This window comes from Danio rerio, chromosome 7 (genome assembly GCF_052040795.2).
Source record: "Danio rerio strain M-AB ecotype USA chromosome 7, GRCz13ab, whole genome shotgun sequence".
Taxonomy (NCBI): domain Eukaryota; kingdom Metazoa; phylum Chordata; class Actinopteri; order Cypriniformes; family Danionidae; genus Danio; species Danio rerio.
In genome coordinates this window covers 70006476-70022844 of record NC_141027.1, presented here as the reverse complement: position 1 = coordinate 70022844, position 16369 = coordinate 70006476, and the positions used below count along the sequence as shown (strand labels likewise).

Here is a 16369-nt window from a genome sequence, read left to right as displayed (position 1 = left end):
GCTTGTTAGTTCAAATCCATAAAAAAAGCACCCACAATTGTGTGATATTCCACAAGATTAAATTGTTGCCTCTTTTTTAATAACTGTAGGTCAATGCATTTGGCCCTTTTCGGTCACATGGTCTGGTTAGGGAATATGTAGCCAGCCCGAGGCTCAAACTGGGAGGTAATCCACTCATCTCCATGACTTTCATAAGGTCAGTGCAATAATATGTGGATTTATTTACGCAGCATACAATCGTAGTATATTATTAAAATCCATTATATAGAAATTCACTGAGTTTACTGTTATTTTAAAAGTGCCAAAACACATCCATGCATGTAGGTGGTGTAGTCAATATCCAGTAGATCTACATCAGTTGCTATAATAATAATGCAGGTGTCAACTAAAGTGAATATCACAGACTAGAGCTGCACAATTAATAATTAAAAGATCGCGATCTCGATTCGACCCCCTAGACGATCTTAATCCAGCATTTCTACGATTCTGTCAATCATATTTTCAAGTTCAGGTGAGAAGAAAAGGCGGCTGCACGAGTCTTTTCATTGCTTCCCACATGTTGCTCAGTGACATTGACACCTCCAAATGATGTTGAATGAGTCACATACTGTATTCATAAGGTTAATTCGCCTAAAAATGTCATTTTTGTCTAAACATGATGTTTTCGTGATCGGGAAATCACACGTGACGTGACATGAGCTGCTGGGCTGCGTCCAAAACCGCATACTTCCATACTTTATAGTAGGCTAAAACCAGTATGTGAACCGAGTAGTATGTCCGAATTCATAGAATTCGAAAATCAGTAGGCGAGAAGTACCCGGATGACTTACTACTTCCGGCAAGGTTCTGAAGTGCGCATCCCATGCATGCTGCGCTATCCCATAATGCCACGTGAGAGAATTCATGAATGGGACTCAAGCGACGCAACTGACGCAGGTAGGTCAAGTGACCATGACAAAATGGCGGATGTAGTACATCCGAATTCCATTCATACTTTTCACATTCATACTGTATAGAACGCACTTTTCTAACGGCCGAGTAGTACGTTTAAATTCAAATGCAGTACCTACTTAGTAGGCGGTTTCGGACGCAGCACGTGAGCTGTTTTTACAGAGAGGGCGCGCGCTCTACTTAATGATAGACGCGCGCGCATCTACTTTAGTGAACAGAACCTGCATATGTTGTGAGTAACAGGTAATACAGTTGTAAATAATATTCTGTTTGTGGCACAGAGTGATCATTTGGGAGCCGCGCACGAAGTATGAACAAGTACTTAGCAATCAAAATGAAACCGAAAGTGTGCACTTCATTTAAATGATCATATCGCATTTTAGAGTTATGATTATGACAAGCATTTGATATGGTTTTTCTTCATAGCGAACCCACAGTTGTGCATGAAAATAAATGTTTACAATGTCAGTATAACTCTACCCTATTGTTGAATATAATCTGATAATGGCAAATGTCTGATTTTACCACTGAATTAAATTGTCTAATATGACAGATTGCAAGCATATATCTTAAACATAATAATTCAACATCAGAATTATTATAAGTAGAATAGAATTATTTATAGAAACCAGTAGACCTACACGTAATATTATTATCGATGTTGTGCCATATGTTTGTTTTTACCATACCTTTATTTTACATGCACAGAATTGTGAGAGAATTGTGATCTTTATTTTAAGCAAAAAATAATAAATCGCGATTCTCATTTTAGCCAGAATCATGCAGCTCTATCACAGACACAACACAAAACGTACTTGGATCAGATATCGGTTCGATACTGCATATTTTTGCTGCATTTGGTATCGGCCAGCTGGTACCGATCCAAATCAGATCTTGCTCGTGCGCTATATTCTGTGTTTATAAGCCAACAAAGGCTATGATATAGCGCATTATATGTAGGCCCACATGGAATCTGTGCGCGCAGAATTCCACAGATTTTTAGCCCATCATTGATTCTGTTTATTTACTTGTGTAAATGTACATTTAAATTGATTCAGTTTTTTAAAAAAATTCGTGAAGTTTTACAAACTAATTTTAAGAGGAGCACGTGATATGATTGACTGCAGCTGGCCACTCATCTACACGCATTAGCTAGCCAATCAGATTGATCCAAACTCACTACAGGTAGCCTAGTTAGAACTACTCCCTTATCTTCGTTTTGCTGAATAAACCCCCCCATCCACCCCTTCTCCCCCTTTCCTCCTTTACCAGGGGGAGCTCTCGAGAACCACCTAATCTCGTACTCCCCTCACATGCTCTATGGACCAGGCGGGAGCCCTGGGCTCAACTATCTCCGAGCTCAGGGTTCTCTCCCGGGACAGCATGACAAACCTGCTAACTTGCTTACAGTTGTCAAACAATATCGAAGTGTGAACTCTTGAAAGTATAATTATTGACTAATATGAAAATATTCATATAATTTATTTACAATACAGCTTGTGAAAATAAGATTTTCACAATATTTTTAGTAGATATATTAAATAGAAGACTTGATTTGTTTACCAAATAAAATGGATCTAATTGGATTTGCATTGTAAACATTAAATACAAGTTAAAAAGGTATTACTTTTTAGTTCATATATTAAGATTTTAGTTATGATACACCCAAAATCATTCCGCATCAATTCGCCGATTTTTAACAAAAAGCTACGAGTTTGATGACACAATCCATGCGACAATTCAAATGACCGCAGGGAAATGCCATAACAGTTTTTTTCTTCCTGGTTGTATTATTAAGGCCAGTTGTGTGCAAAATTGCTGCAACAGATTGTTTGTGTTTGCTGTGAGGAATCATTTCAGAACGCGAGATAGTGAAATTGTCACATGTTTTCTTCCGTTTTTGGTGCGTCTTCATTGTCGTTCAGTCTGACTTTATGATAGCTGAGAACTTACAGTGTGACATGAGAGCCATGCTTATGCAGTCTGACATGCTACAATCATTCAGGATTATTAAAAAAGAAAATAAGTGTGTATATGAAATGCAGGCCTTTATTTTAGTCTGCGTCAAACCTGCAGGAAAATTTCAGGCTTTGCTAAAAGGCTGAATATTTTACCAACAATTAGGGTCAATAGTGGTAGTCTTAACAGATTTCCAAAAAAAAAATCTTAATATAAAAAAAAAAAAAACATAAGCTGGACTTCAACAGATCATATCAATGTCATATTGAATGCTCAAATAATGTAGCCTAGTTTACAGCAAGGATCTTGTTTTTAGATTGTGTCATCTGTCATATACAGTAGGCCTATAAGTCTGTTATTTTTACAAAAGAAGATAAATTATTTGAGTTCATCACCAGAACTATAGAAATTGTATTATGTTTAAAAAACGGCACAGTATCGGGATTGGATCTATATATTGGTCGATCCTCAGAATTTTGGTATAAGGATCAGATCAGTTCCAAAAAATGGTATCAATGCATTCCTATAAATAATACAGTATAAATGAACACGCACATGAAGGGATGTAAAAAAAAAAAAAAGTCAGTATACTAGGGATGTAACGGTATTGTAAATACCGTCATACCGCAATATTAATTTTTTTCGATATTACCGAAGTCGCATGACTCGGTAAAACTATAGGTCTTCTGAGAAAATTTGCTCAGGCGAATGAAGCGAACGGGAGGTAGCGAAAAACTACAATTGCCATCAGCCCATGCTTGACCATCATCCCTTGCGGTCTGTTGTCGCTACAGATCCAGTAATGCGGAAATGGAGTGTGCTGCTAGAAGCGGGGATGAAAAGAGCTGGAAAACTCTAAAGCAGGTCGCACACCAGAATCGCCGCTCGGCGCCGCGACACGGCGCGTACATGACAGATTAAAGTATCGCACACCAGACGCGCACATTCTAATCAGATGGCGCTCTGTGGCGCGGCTGAAAAATGAACTGCGTCCTGAGCCGTCGCCGGGCGCCGCCGACTTGCGGCGCCGGTGTGTGTATCCTGATAGAAACCTATGATTAGAATTCTAAAATACATGGCGCTGCGCGGCGCGCCGCGCCGCCGAGCGTCGCTTCTGGTGTGCGACCTGCTTTACACGCACAGTTCAGTCCTGCATTATCTCCGTGTAAGTTCAGACTTCGCAAGTTTGATCAAGGCTGCAGTCTCTTCTTCTCAGTTTGATATGGAAAAGCAGATTATACCGAGGACACGGGTAAATCTTCAAAGGGAACAGTGTAACGTTACTTTATAACTTCAGTCACATCATCCTGGCTTCGTTGTTTCACTTTCTCAACAATAAAATGTAAACATGATTTAAGGAACTGCCTATTTTCATTTTAATATTAGCAACTTAGACAGCAGACATGTTGAGGCGTCGTGCTGCATAAGATGAGCATCATCTTCTCTGTGTGGATATTTATAACAAAACGGAGCCGATAACAACCGCCTCCTTTCAATTTCAGTGAAAATACGAAACACAGCCTCTCTTTTGCTGAGTATCAGTTTTAAGAATCGATAATGGCCATTTTAAAAGTATAACATACAATAAGTTTATACATTATAGGAAATAAAGGCAAGCGATCAGTCAATATACAGAATGTACGTGGTTACATTAATCATTAACTTATCTTTGCGCTCAGCCAAAACACGTTACCTGAGAACAAGTAATAGATTCCAATGCCCAAAGTCAGGGAATATGTCGTTAGATAAAGACAACAAGATAAATGAAATATCCCGTTTAATAAATATAGTGAGATTAGATCCAGCGGGAGATGCTTGATGAGAAGTCCGACTAGCAGAGCTCTCATCTGGGTAGATGGGCTGAGTGTGATTAAATGTTGAATGTGATGAGCTTTGAAACTTTATTTTTTTACATGGTTTAATAATTTTTTGTTATTAAAATTGAAGTTCCTGTTTCAAAGCTTACAGATAGATGGCTAATTTGTATGTCATTGACACTTTTGGCACTTTTGTGGAGTATTTTCATAAGTTTTGTTTTTTCCTGTAAATGATTCAATAAATACCGTACCGTGACATTCATACCGAGGTATTACCGTACCGTGAAATTCTGATACCGTTACATCCCTACAGTATACAGTTGCATGTCTTCGCTAAACTTAGATGTTACATCATGATTATTAATGGTGGGAACTAATAGGGGAAATAAAAGTTGAGCAGTTTATAATCTTTTGACAGGGGCACTTATCAGCTCATCATAATAGAATGTGTAAATATAGAGGGCGGGATGGGTCTGCTTAAAGAGGGTGACCTATGAGACTCACCTTTCTCCACAATGCCTCTCCATTTCCTAGCCCAGTCGCTCAGCTGCTGGGAATAGCCCTTCTCAATCTTGGCCCGCTCCTGGAAGCAGCTAACCAGCTCGTTGCATAGCTTGTAGCCGTCGTCAATGCGCTTAACCGTCCTCTTGTAGTTTCCAGGCTGCCAAATGAAAGCCATGTCAGAGAGTTGATGTTACACACAGAATTTGAATATTTGGTATCTATGGTTCTGGTTCTCACTAAGTCGGTGATCTATCTTGCTTTGCATAAAAAGCTTGGACTAGTCTTACAAGTTAGTCCATACTAATTCTTTCTTTAAGAATTTTCATAACTTTAGAAATTAGTTAACAAGTATAATTTGAAATAATTTGAGCAATTGGCAAACTGCTACTTCAGACTACATTTACACACAAACACTACGGACAATTTAGCCAACCCAATTCACCTATAGTACATGTCACTGGACACGTGGGGAAAACCAGAGCACCCGGAGGAAACACGGGGAGAACATGCAAACTCCACACAAAAACGCCAACTGACGCCACTGTGCAGCGCACCCTTGATTCATATACACAGAACCACACTTTTGCTATATCATCGTAAAGATAATCAAGTTTATATAAACGCTATAAATAACGGGGACTTCTCTCCTCAATTCCCGGAGCTGAATGCAGACACAGTAGATAGCAGTGCAGCAGGTCTCTTGCCCTGTCTATTCCAACCATTAGCCCTGCCAGTAATCTGGAGGATTTTAAACATAGGTGAACACAGCAGCACAGATATAGGGGATATGTCTGAATAGTAACAAATTCAACTGATAAAAGACAAAGTCCGCCATTCTCCAATTCTCGTACAGCTCTCTCGACAAAGATGCTTGCTCCAAACCAACAGCTTTGCTGTATCGGGCCTGACAGAAGCACAGAGAAAAACATGCAACAAACCCCATAGATCATGGAAACAAACACATGCGACCCATGCCGTGCACGGTCTCACCCTGTCATTGGGTCTTACAGCTTGGCAGGTCTGCATTGACTCCGGAAAGCACGTACTCTCATAAATAATTAAGAAGCAGGGTCTTCTCATAGGATAAGAAAACTCTGCTATGAATAATAATTAGAAACCAATGCTTCATCACCAGGCATGGGACGATAAACGGTTTAAAGGTATTTATTCCTAAGATATTTGTAAGATTTGTTGTTGTTTTTTAAGGCAACTTAATTGAGTTTATTTCAGTCCATAATTCAGGAAACATCTGAAAAACAAATATAAACCAACATCCATTATGCTGTAGAGCTGAACAGTGAAATGGCTTACTTTATTTCCAAAGAAAATAAAGATATCCAAAGATGCCATTTCAAGTTGAAACAAAATCTGTTTTAAAAAGTAATTAAGACAGCAGAAGTCATTTAATGTTTGCTGACATTTATCGTTTCAAAATATTTCAAATGTTAAAAAATATATATACCATGTTGAATGGGGAATTTTATTTTATTTTTTTACCCAGATGTGATATTTTTACTCAAGGTTATCATACCGTCAGAATCTTCTACCAGCCCATGTCTAATCATTATTCCACTAGCAGATTCACACTATGGGCCTACTGACACTATGCTATGCGAACCGTGCCCAGGCCCATTTCCCAGATCGTTTGAGAAATTCGAGTGCGCTGAATCGGGCTCAGGCACGATTCACTTGGCCGGCCCTGGCCTGGTTGGAAGAGGTGGGCCTGAGCACGGTTCACTTGGCGCAGTACGTTTGTAGTGTGAATGCAAAACATGCCAAAGCCTGAAACTGAAAGCTAGACGTGACTTTAAGGGACTGTTTCATATGGATTTATTAATCATTCTTACTGTTCAGTGAACGCAAACTGCCGTAGATTATTAGACAGCTGCGCACCTTCAGCAAACCTTCTCATTCCTGCAGCACGAGGGCTTTATGATCGTTTATGAGCGCCAAAAGAGGCGGATCTGTTCGGCGAAATATCTGACTGCGTATCACCGCATCCCTAAGGACTGTTTGGCGAAATATTTGACTGCATGTCACTGCATATCAAACGACTGAAACGATAGGACCAGAGAAATCTCCACTGTGCTGAGCGAAAGTGCTTACTGAACAGTGCAGCATCGATGACGCAAGTGTGCCCAGGCCTGATTGTAGTATGAGTGCGGAACGCAGGGGAAGACGAAAGGGGGGACAAGGGTGCTTTGGCCCAGTTCGAGGCAACTGTACATAGTGTGAGTACGGCCTAAGTCACCGATTTTGATCCCGCCCCAAAAACTTTTTTAAAACCCAGCAGATGAAATTAATTGCCAAAAGCTCAAAATTCTCCAGTTTTCCCCACAATTAAAGCTGACAGGTGCTAAAGTTGTCTAAACTGATGCTCAACATAAGATGTTTGCCTTTTTAAATCATGTCCAATCAACTGAACTTACCATAGGAGAACTCCAATTAAGCTGCTGAAACATCAAGAATGATCAGTGGACAGAATGTAGCCAATCTTAATTTACAACAAAGGCTGTGACTACTTCTGTGCATGTGATTTTTCAGGTTTTTTATTTTTTAATATTTTTAATTTGTTCACATTGTCATTATGGGGTATTGCGTTTAAAATTAAGAAGAAACAAATGTATTTAATCCATTTTGGAATAAGGCTGTAACATAAAAACGTGGAAAAAGTGAAGCGCTATGAACACTTTCCGGATGCACTGTGTACCTGTATAGTTTAGCAGCATTCAGACTTCATTCCACCAGGAAATACCACAAAGTGAAAGTGTGTACTCCCGTGGTGTGTTTTTGTTTGCTATCGCAAAGCGCGATATACTCATACTTATCTGTTTGAGTCAGCTTGCCAGCTTGTTAAATCGATTGTCGTAATTATCATAGACCAAATGCACACCCCTTACATTTAGTATCACTTTTCTTCTGTATCCTAGTAGCAGAACATTTATATTTTTATGCATTTGGTAAAAGTGATTTAAATTGCATTGAATGCAAAAAAAAGTTTAGCTCTTGCTTCCCCTGGGAATTAAACACACAACCTTGGTGTGGCTAAAGCCATGCTCTACTATTTGGGTTATAGGGCAGCTTGTACAACATAGATACATTGAGATTTAACAAAAACAATATGCGCAGCCCAGGTTAAGCAAGCAAAATATCTTACATACTGGCACATGCAAGTCTATTATCACCTAAATTAGCATCTATACTACAGCAACAACAATACAAAATGAAGTCTTCCCTTTCACTTTACACTCCAAGAGCTCCTAATATTTGTTAATTTTCTCCAAGGCAAGCATAGACCTGACTAGGTATGCTTGAAGAAAGAGTGGAGAAAGGGTAATTCTACTACCAACCCACAACCTCTCAGAGAGCTTATGGAAATGTCAGATCTACATGGATCTTTTCTCACAAAGTCTCGATCTCGCTGGCCTGATGCCACAGTATACAGTCCACTCTGCCAGGAAGATCTGTGTGTGCATTTGCGGTTGTGGATACTTACCTCCCAGAAGCTGTCCCAACTCCCAACGTCCTGCAGATCACCGTTGGAAGACATTTTGGGGTCGCCCTTGCAGCACGGAATGATGGCGGCTGTCGTCAAACTGTGAAGAGCAAGACGCGAGACCAAATATTAGGCAACCGTAATTAGCAACAGCAACAACTTCATGAGGTAGCTGTCTGCCACAAAAGAAACTAGTTCATCCAGTCTCTGCTCTACATGGCACATGCCCTCAAGTTCAAACTTTAAAAAAGAACCAAGCATAGGCAAATCATCCAGAATATATTCCATAGACTTTTCAATGTGGTCTTGCCAGCAACCCCTCGTGACCTTGCACTTCTTGGCCTGTACAGTTAAGACATCTGCCCAGAAACAATAATCCTGTATTCCCATATGGAAAAGAAGCCAGCGTAGGCCAGTCTCACCTCTTAGCGGCTTTGCATCTGTCTAAGGCAACCAAGGTGAGGCAGAAGCTTCTCTGCAGTAAGGGTGGAGTCATAAATACAGAGAATGATGATGCCACCGTCAACCAGAACCTCCCACTAATTTGTTCCTGGTTGACTGTTGCGTTGAAGGAACGCCATAAAGGTGCACCAATGGTTCCATGAAGAACCTTCATCATGGAACTTTTATTATCATACTTTTGTCACCCATCATTTAGCATGGTAAGATCAAAAAAAAAAAGTCAAAATTCCATTGAAAGTTTCTTAGTGGAATTCCTAGTTCATTCCTGACTTTCCATTTGGAACATGAACAATTTCCCAAAGCAACAGTAAATTTACTTTCCTAAGCAAAGGCAAAAATTTGCTGAGCAACAGAAAATGTGACCTGAAAAAATATTTCTATATTAATATACTATTCCTTATTAATAAACTATTAATATTCCAATGATTGTTCTATTAAATTTGCAAAGCAGAAGTAAATGTGACGGTACCTCAAGAAAAATAGTAAAAGCTAAACTGGTGTTCCTCTATGACAGTTGTGAACATTAAGAGCAGGGGTCTCAAACTTTCATTGGCGGGGGGCCATATCAGTGACTGACAATTCATAGGAGGGCCGCTTTATCATTCATGCATACTAGGGGTGTCACGATTTCGATTTTTAATCGAAATCGATCGAAATTTATGCTCAATTTCAATTTTCGAATCAAAAAATAGAATCGTCGATGCTGCCACGCCCCCATGTCACGTCAGCTTGGCTTGCCAAGCGGGAAAAAAACAGGCTTGTTGAAGTGCTTGTTAAACTGCAGAAGCAGGAGACCCGTCGACAGAACTTAAACCCTCTCCTCTTTCAATGAAGTCGCCGGTGTTTAAGCATTTTGGATTTCCAGTGAGTTGTTGACAACGTTCGTGTTGTCGACAAAAAAAAACACAGTTTTGCAAGCTCTGCTATGTACGTATCACGTACGGTTCGTCCGATAGACAACACCGGCATCGCAATCCTCCGCCTGCCCCCGTTGCAAATCCGCTCGCGAAAAGTACACACTCAGGCCCTGTTTACACTGTCTTTGTTTTTAAATGGCATTTGAGAACGACAACGATTTGACATCCACAGTGGCGTGAGGCATTTCTGAGCAGCCCTCCTTCCTCTCTACCTCTGAAAATGCACATCACGTGACAGACACAGACGCACATACTGTACAGCCTTGCGCTCGAGAGAGCAGGTCCAGGCAGTCAGAGGACTGCTTCAATCTTTCACTCACTTGTACTTAGTCATTTTAACGAACACCTCAGATACTGTTGGCTGGTTCCTGTTGGTTGTGCGTCTTTTTTACCGACGCCATTATAACGACACAGATCACTGCCTATTCACGAGTTCCGCAGAAAAAGTGATTGACAGATGGTAATTATGTGTCTCTCTTGCCTTTATTCATTTACTGTATGATTTGTTTATGGGTAAAACAAAGACCATGCAGGTCAGGTAGTTTAAACGGTAGGCTATAAATAATTAATTGGTCATTAATTAATTAATTATTCATAATCGAAAATCGAATCGAATCTTGCCTTTAGAATCGAAAATGTAATCGAATCGAGGATTTGGAGGATCGTGACACCCTTAATGCATACGAATAAAGTGGAAGCCTGATGTTACTGATGCACTCAGACATTCTTCCCCAGAGTATCAAAGCCTTTTTGTTTCTTGTTGTAGATACTGAATGGGGAAGTTTAAATTGCTATGAGAATACTACAATTTAATAATAGGCATAATAATATCAATAATTATTATGTCCCGATTAATTGTTGCTTAACGAAAAGCTTAACAAATAGCGTAAGATAGCAGCATGTAGTTTGGGTGACTTTATTGACTTTACTAGCAATTGTTCTTCTCAATATCTTGCTTTTTTTGTTAAACTAAAACCAAGAGGAGAAACATGTATACATATTTACATTAACTTTAACATGTTCAATTCAGCCAGCAGTAAAACTTTACTAAAGCACATTTTTTATAAAATTTTTAATACGTATATGAGGAAAATCTATTAAATGAGGCCATTTGAATCGAATATTAGCTAAATGATCATAGTTACTTCGCCAGTATAACGTGAAAGCCACGAAGAGGTGTTTGTACAACACAATACAGGTGGTATAAAACTGATAATATCTAAATGACCCTTGAATATTTACAATAGAGCTTTAGTAAAAATAGAGCACTTACGGACATATATTTCAACAGTTGAATCAGCCCTAGAAATAATGTGCATGTGCGTTACACTTCACTGCACGCTGAGAGAAACCGAAAGTAACAGTGAATATATAGAGCAGTACTTTAAATGTCCAGTAGGTGGCGGGTCAAAACCATAAGTGTATATGCGACTGCACAATAATAATAGTGATTCAAAAATATGTCTTGTTGGGCCAAATCTAGTTATATCTGATGTCAGTTGTGCGGCGCAAATGGCCTGCGGACCGGCAGTTTGAGACCCCTGATTTAGAGCAAGAGTAAATATGACTGCAGCTTATAAAAAATGTAAAAATGTAAACTGACATTCTTATGTTGTCACTATTAGAACATTTGAAGGGAAAATAAGATTGGTCTTACAGCAATTGGCATGGGCGGAGGGGATGTGTCCCCACCAATATCCACCAATTACTGAAATGTCCCTACAAATAATTTAATTGATTTCAAAATAATGTTCCGTCAACTCTTAACTTACACGCGCACCATGTCAAGTTTGCTACGAGTTAACCATAATACTTCTAATCAAGGCTGTGCAATTAATTAAAATTCAGTTTTGACTTTGGCCTCCATGATTATGAAAAACAATAATCGGGATAAAACAGTTAAATTGCGGCACACACCTCTCTAAATTTCACTACATTCGTTCCTCCTCAAAGCCCAACTGTAGTGAAATCATGTTAAGAAAAGTTTGCAGCATGAGATGTGGTTGTTATTGTATTATTAGGTGTTTATTTTATATTATTAAGTCATTTATTCATGTTTTTAAAACCGCGAAACAGAATTTGGGCTGTTCAGTGCATGCACTATAGGGGATGCATGTCCCCACCAATGTCTAGAGTGAATTTACACCCTTGTCTTATAGTATCTTTAAAAAAAAAAAAAAAAAACCTTACATTGACATTCCTATAGGAGCCGCAAAAATGCTCTTATCAGCAGTAAATGCGGTGACTGCAACTTGAATGTAACCGTTTACTGAAGATTCTCTTAATTTAAGACTCCAAAATGGTTCTTCTATGCCGTTACTGTTAAAATCCCATTATATGAAAATTTTGTTTTTGAAAAGTGTGACAAGGGGATGCCGACTAAAATACAGTGGGGGAAATAAGCATTTAACGCGTCACCATTTTTTAAAGGTGCTGTTGACTTGAAATTTTCCCTGTATGCTGGTAACAACCAAATAAATCCATATATGCAAAGAAAACATACCTAATTAGTTTACAAATTAAGTTATGCGTAATGAAATGAAATGATGCAGGAAAAAAAAATATTGGAAAAATGAAGAAAGGGAGGTGTAGAAAGGCAGTGAAAGCCCAGACAGCAGCTGAAATCTGTCAATATTTCTTCAGCAACCCTCTGCCTTTCGTCATAGTAAATGAATATCAGCTGCTGTCTTATCAGTCTTACTTCTACATTATCAGGATGATGAAGATGAAACCAGGGTGGACATTTTAGCAAGACAATGATACAAAACACAGCCAAGGAAACTGTCATATGCTTTCAGAGAACGGAAATCAAGCTGCTCTAATGGCCCAGACAACCCCCTGACTTGAATCCAATAGAAAATACAAATTGCAGATCAGATTTGATAGACGAGGCCCAAAAAACCATCAAGATTTTTACACACTGTTGAATTCTGTGGAAAAACTCACACCCGAGAAATGCATGTGATTTCATTCTCCATACGAGAATCGTCTTTAAACTGCCATCACCAAAATGCCTTTTGTATAAAGTACTAAATATGTTTCAGTAGTTCATTACCTGCTCCTTGTGTCATTCCACTGTTATAACACCTAACAAATTTTTCAGACTTGTTTTGTTAAATATTTATGTTTGTATTCTTTGGGGTTTTACCAAAATCTGCTCCAACTCCATGTCAACAGCTCCTTTAGAAATATTATTCCCAAGTAAAAACATGACGTGTTCAATACTTATTTCCCCCACTGTGTATCTGACAACATAAATTATCCATTTGCTATTGCTCATAGAGACATAGGGGACACTCTCAGACACTCATCATATTCCTAAAATAACCTGTTTATTAATGCATAAACTGCTTTGGCTATTTCTTAAACTAAATTTAGTCCAAACAAGTAGGCGTACACCTGATGAACCTTGTACGAGCTCTTCCTGTTCTTGTATACATTTAACACCACTTCTGGCCTCGAGGTCTAGTTGTATTGTTCGAGCCAAGGCCGTATAGCTTCCTCAAACAGACACAACAAACAGGAGGAAGCAGTGGGATTGGCCTCGCAGAAGCATCTGCTTCCAATTCAAGCCAAACTGGCTAGGCTAATGGAAAATTAGCATCCTCAAGGGAGAGTTGGGAACCAGCATAGTAGTTAGAAGTGAAGAATACTTTCTGTGGACCCAATAGATTTAGCAATTTATTGAATGTCTTATTGAGCAAATTCTGTTTCAGAATAACATAATTGAACTATAAATGATGCTAAGAGTAGCTTCTCATTTCTTATACAACCATGTTATCTATGTATATATGAAGACGCAAGTAAAACAGAGAAGGTAATGAGAAGTGTAGTAGTGAGCAGGAGTCACTGTTGTTGGTCAGCACCACCTAAAGGCTGATTTATACTTCTGCGTCAAGCGCACGCAAATGCTATGGCGCAGCCTACACGTTGACACATAGCCCTACGCCATGGCCACTGGCATCACTGACGCGCAACTCTCAAAAAATTTAACTACACGTCGCAAGGACGCGTAACGCAAGCTCTGTGATTGGTCGGCTTGGTAGCGCTGACGAGTCTGGGCGAGACCAAGAGCCAAGCGACCCCGATGGAGTAATTGTTTACAAGTGTCAAGTTCTGGAAGAAGCTCAAGATGGAAAGTTTTGCTTTGTGTTTACCTCATGGTTAAAGTTGTTGCACGTCCGCCGGCTCCAGCCTCAAAATAAGGAAGTTTGAGCCACTAGTACATTAAGGAAGCGTTCAGGAAAAACAAAACACCAGCGAAGAAACTCAATACAAAGGAACAAACACCTCACTGCCAACTAGCATTTCGGAAGTGTTATTGCAGAACAACAGAATCAGCATGCAGAAGTATGAAGTTGACGCAAAAGTATAAACCAGGCTTCACATGCAGGTATGAATTTGTCATAAGCAATTCCATGCAAATGTCAACCTTGCCATAAAAAAAATTTAGTTTTCACCAAAATATTGAAACCCTTTCTGTGTTTTTGTGTGTGTGCATATGTGTGTGTGTGTGTGTGTGTGTGTGTGTGTGTGTAGGCTTGTATTTTACAGGACTGTAAAAATACTCAAACATGTCTCAGTCAATGTTTTCAAACAATTATTTTTGAATTACCAGAATCATACAAGTGACAATTTCACATCTCGCATCCACAACGGAGAGACGTCACATCCATAACAAAAGCTTTTTCCTCATTAATGCAAAAACGTCAAACAAAATAAAATCAATCATGTTTGTTCAATAGAGAGCCAACTTTTATTATTTAGCAGGGCTCGAAATGAACTTTTTTGCTTGGTAGCACCGGTGCTCCTAACTTAAAAAATTTAGACAGCCAGAATTGTCACACACACCAATTATAGGCACCGTTACTAAAAGTTTTATACAAACAGATTTATTGCATTTGAAAATCAACACTAATCAAACTAACAAGCAAATAAATATATAAGTATGCGTGAGAAAAATGCCTCAACGAAATCCCATTGTCACAAGAAAATACATTTTTCTAACATAACTGAGTGACCAAAAGATACGGAGCGCTTACCAGCACTGCACGCACTGCTTGACATGAATGAATCTGTTAACGATTATAACTGTGCTATTCTCACGGGTGCTGTCTGATATTGCACTGATGCTTTTGACATATACTGCACCTTATTATATGAATACGTCATGTTAATAGCAATACCGGTCTTTTCATTAGTAGCAATATTAGTTTACTCAGTGCAAGCCCGTTTGCGATGGTGTACGTGGTGTTAAATTTGACATATAGCTGCCACTTGCACGGCAGATAGCATATGGCGATTATATGAAGGATCAAACAGAAGCTCTCGTGCTAGATGTGGCAAACAGTTCCCTGAAAATTCCATCCCACAGACTTTTCATAGCGGACTTGAAGCCTTTTATCCACTCTTCGAAAAGTGTAGATGGTGGATGAACATTTAAGACATGATCACTACAAAGATGTGTCATTATTCGTAACTTTAGGTGGTTTCTAAAACAAAATCTGTCAGTGTTATTTTCATTCTCATCTTCAGCGCTTAACATTTTCAGGGTTGTAGCTCTCTCTGTCATCCCAAGCCAGAAGGCATTGACTGGATGATTGTTATTGACAGCTGATATTAACCAATCCATTCAAGTTCAGTTCTAGAGCAGTGGGCCAATTAGAAGAGTGCAGAGGCGGGACAAGCATTGTGGGCTTTGTTTACTAAAGCAAGTTGACATGACAACTTTTTTAAACCATTCCTGAGCACTGCGTTTCACGATTTCAATTGCAAAGATGTTTAATGCATGAATGTCTCCCAAATCCGCACACATATGTAACCAAAATGGTTGTAATTTTGAGCCCTGTTTAGATAAGCATCGTTTCTTTTGGGTTGTGCAGTTTTATTCAGAGAATTTTACAGTTTTATACTGTAAACTCACTAACTTTTTTGGTCACATCCATAACGCATGTTTATTTCTAGGGCTGTGCAATTAATCGAAAATCCGGTTTCTATTTCGATTTTGGCTTCTAACGATTATGAAAAACCATTAATCGAGATAAACTATTATTCCATCATATACTGCCCCCTTTCCAGTTGTACACATTTGTTGCTCTGCAAAGCTCAGTTCCATGTGAAAATGACTAAAAGCATGTGCTGTAATGTAACGTTTACAGCATGGGATGCGCATCATTCATTGATTCTTTTATCTTTTCTATGATGACAGTACATTATATTTTACTAGATATTTTTCAAGATACTAGTATTCAGCTTAAAGTGAC

The 16369-nt window shown here is 39.0% G+C and overlaps 1 protein-coding gene and 2 long non-coding RNA genes across 19 annotated transcripts in view; 1 reads left to right on the top strand and 2 right to left on the bottom strand.

Moving 5' to 3' along the window:
• LOC147843266 (uncharacterized) overlaps nucleotides 1-16369 on the bottom strand; it is a 424811-nt gene that overhangs the window by 329591 nt on the left and 78851 nt on the right. The gene's annotated exons all lie outside the window — the stretch shown is intronic.
• Nucleotides 1-16369, bottom strand: part of pacsin3 (protein kinase C and casein kinase substrate in neurons 3) — an 81651-nt gene that overhangs the window by 35918 nt on the left and 29364 nt on the right. For all 17 annotated transcript variants that reach the window (XR_015494637.1, XR_015494635.1, XR_015494636.1 and 14 more), the window contains 2 exon segments: nucleotides 8728-8827; nucleotides 5232-5388 (listed from right to left, as the gene is read on the bottom strand). Coding sequence is in view for 9 of the 17 variants with exons in the window: in XM_087259014.1 (XP_087115140.1) it covers nucleotides 5232-5388; nucleotides 8728-8781 (211 nt within the window). In the remaining 8 variants the exon portion in view is untranslated.
• Nucleotides 2735-6327, top strand: LOC147843270 (uncharacterized). Its single transcript, XR_015496449.1, has 2 exons — nucleotides 2735-3495; nucleotides 5041-6327. It is a non-coding gene; the product is annotated as an uncharacterized LOC147843270 (long non-coding RNA).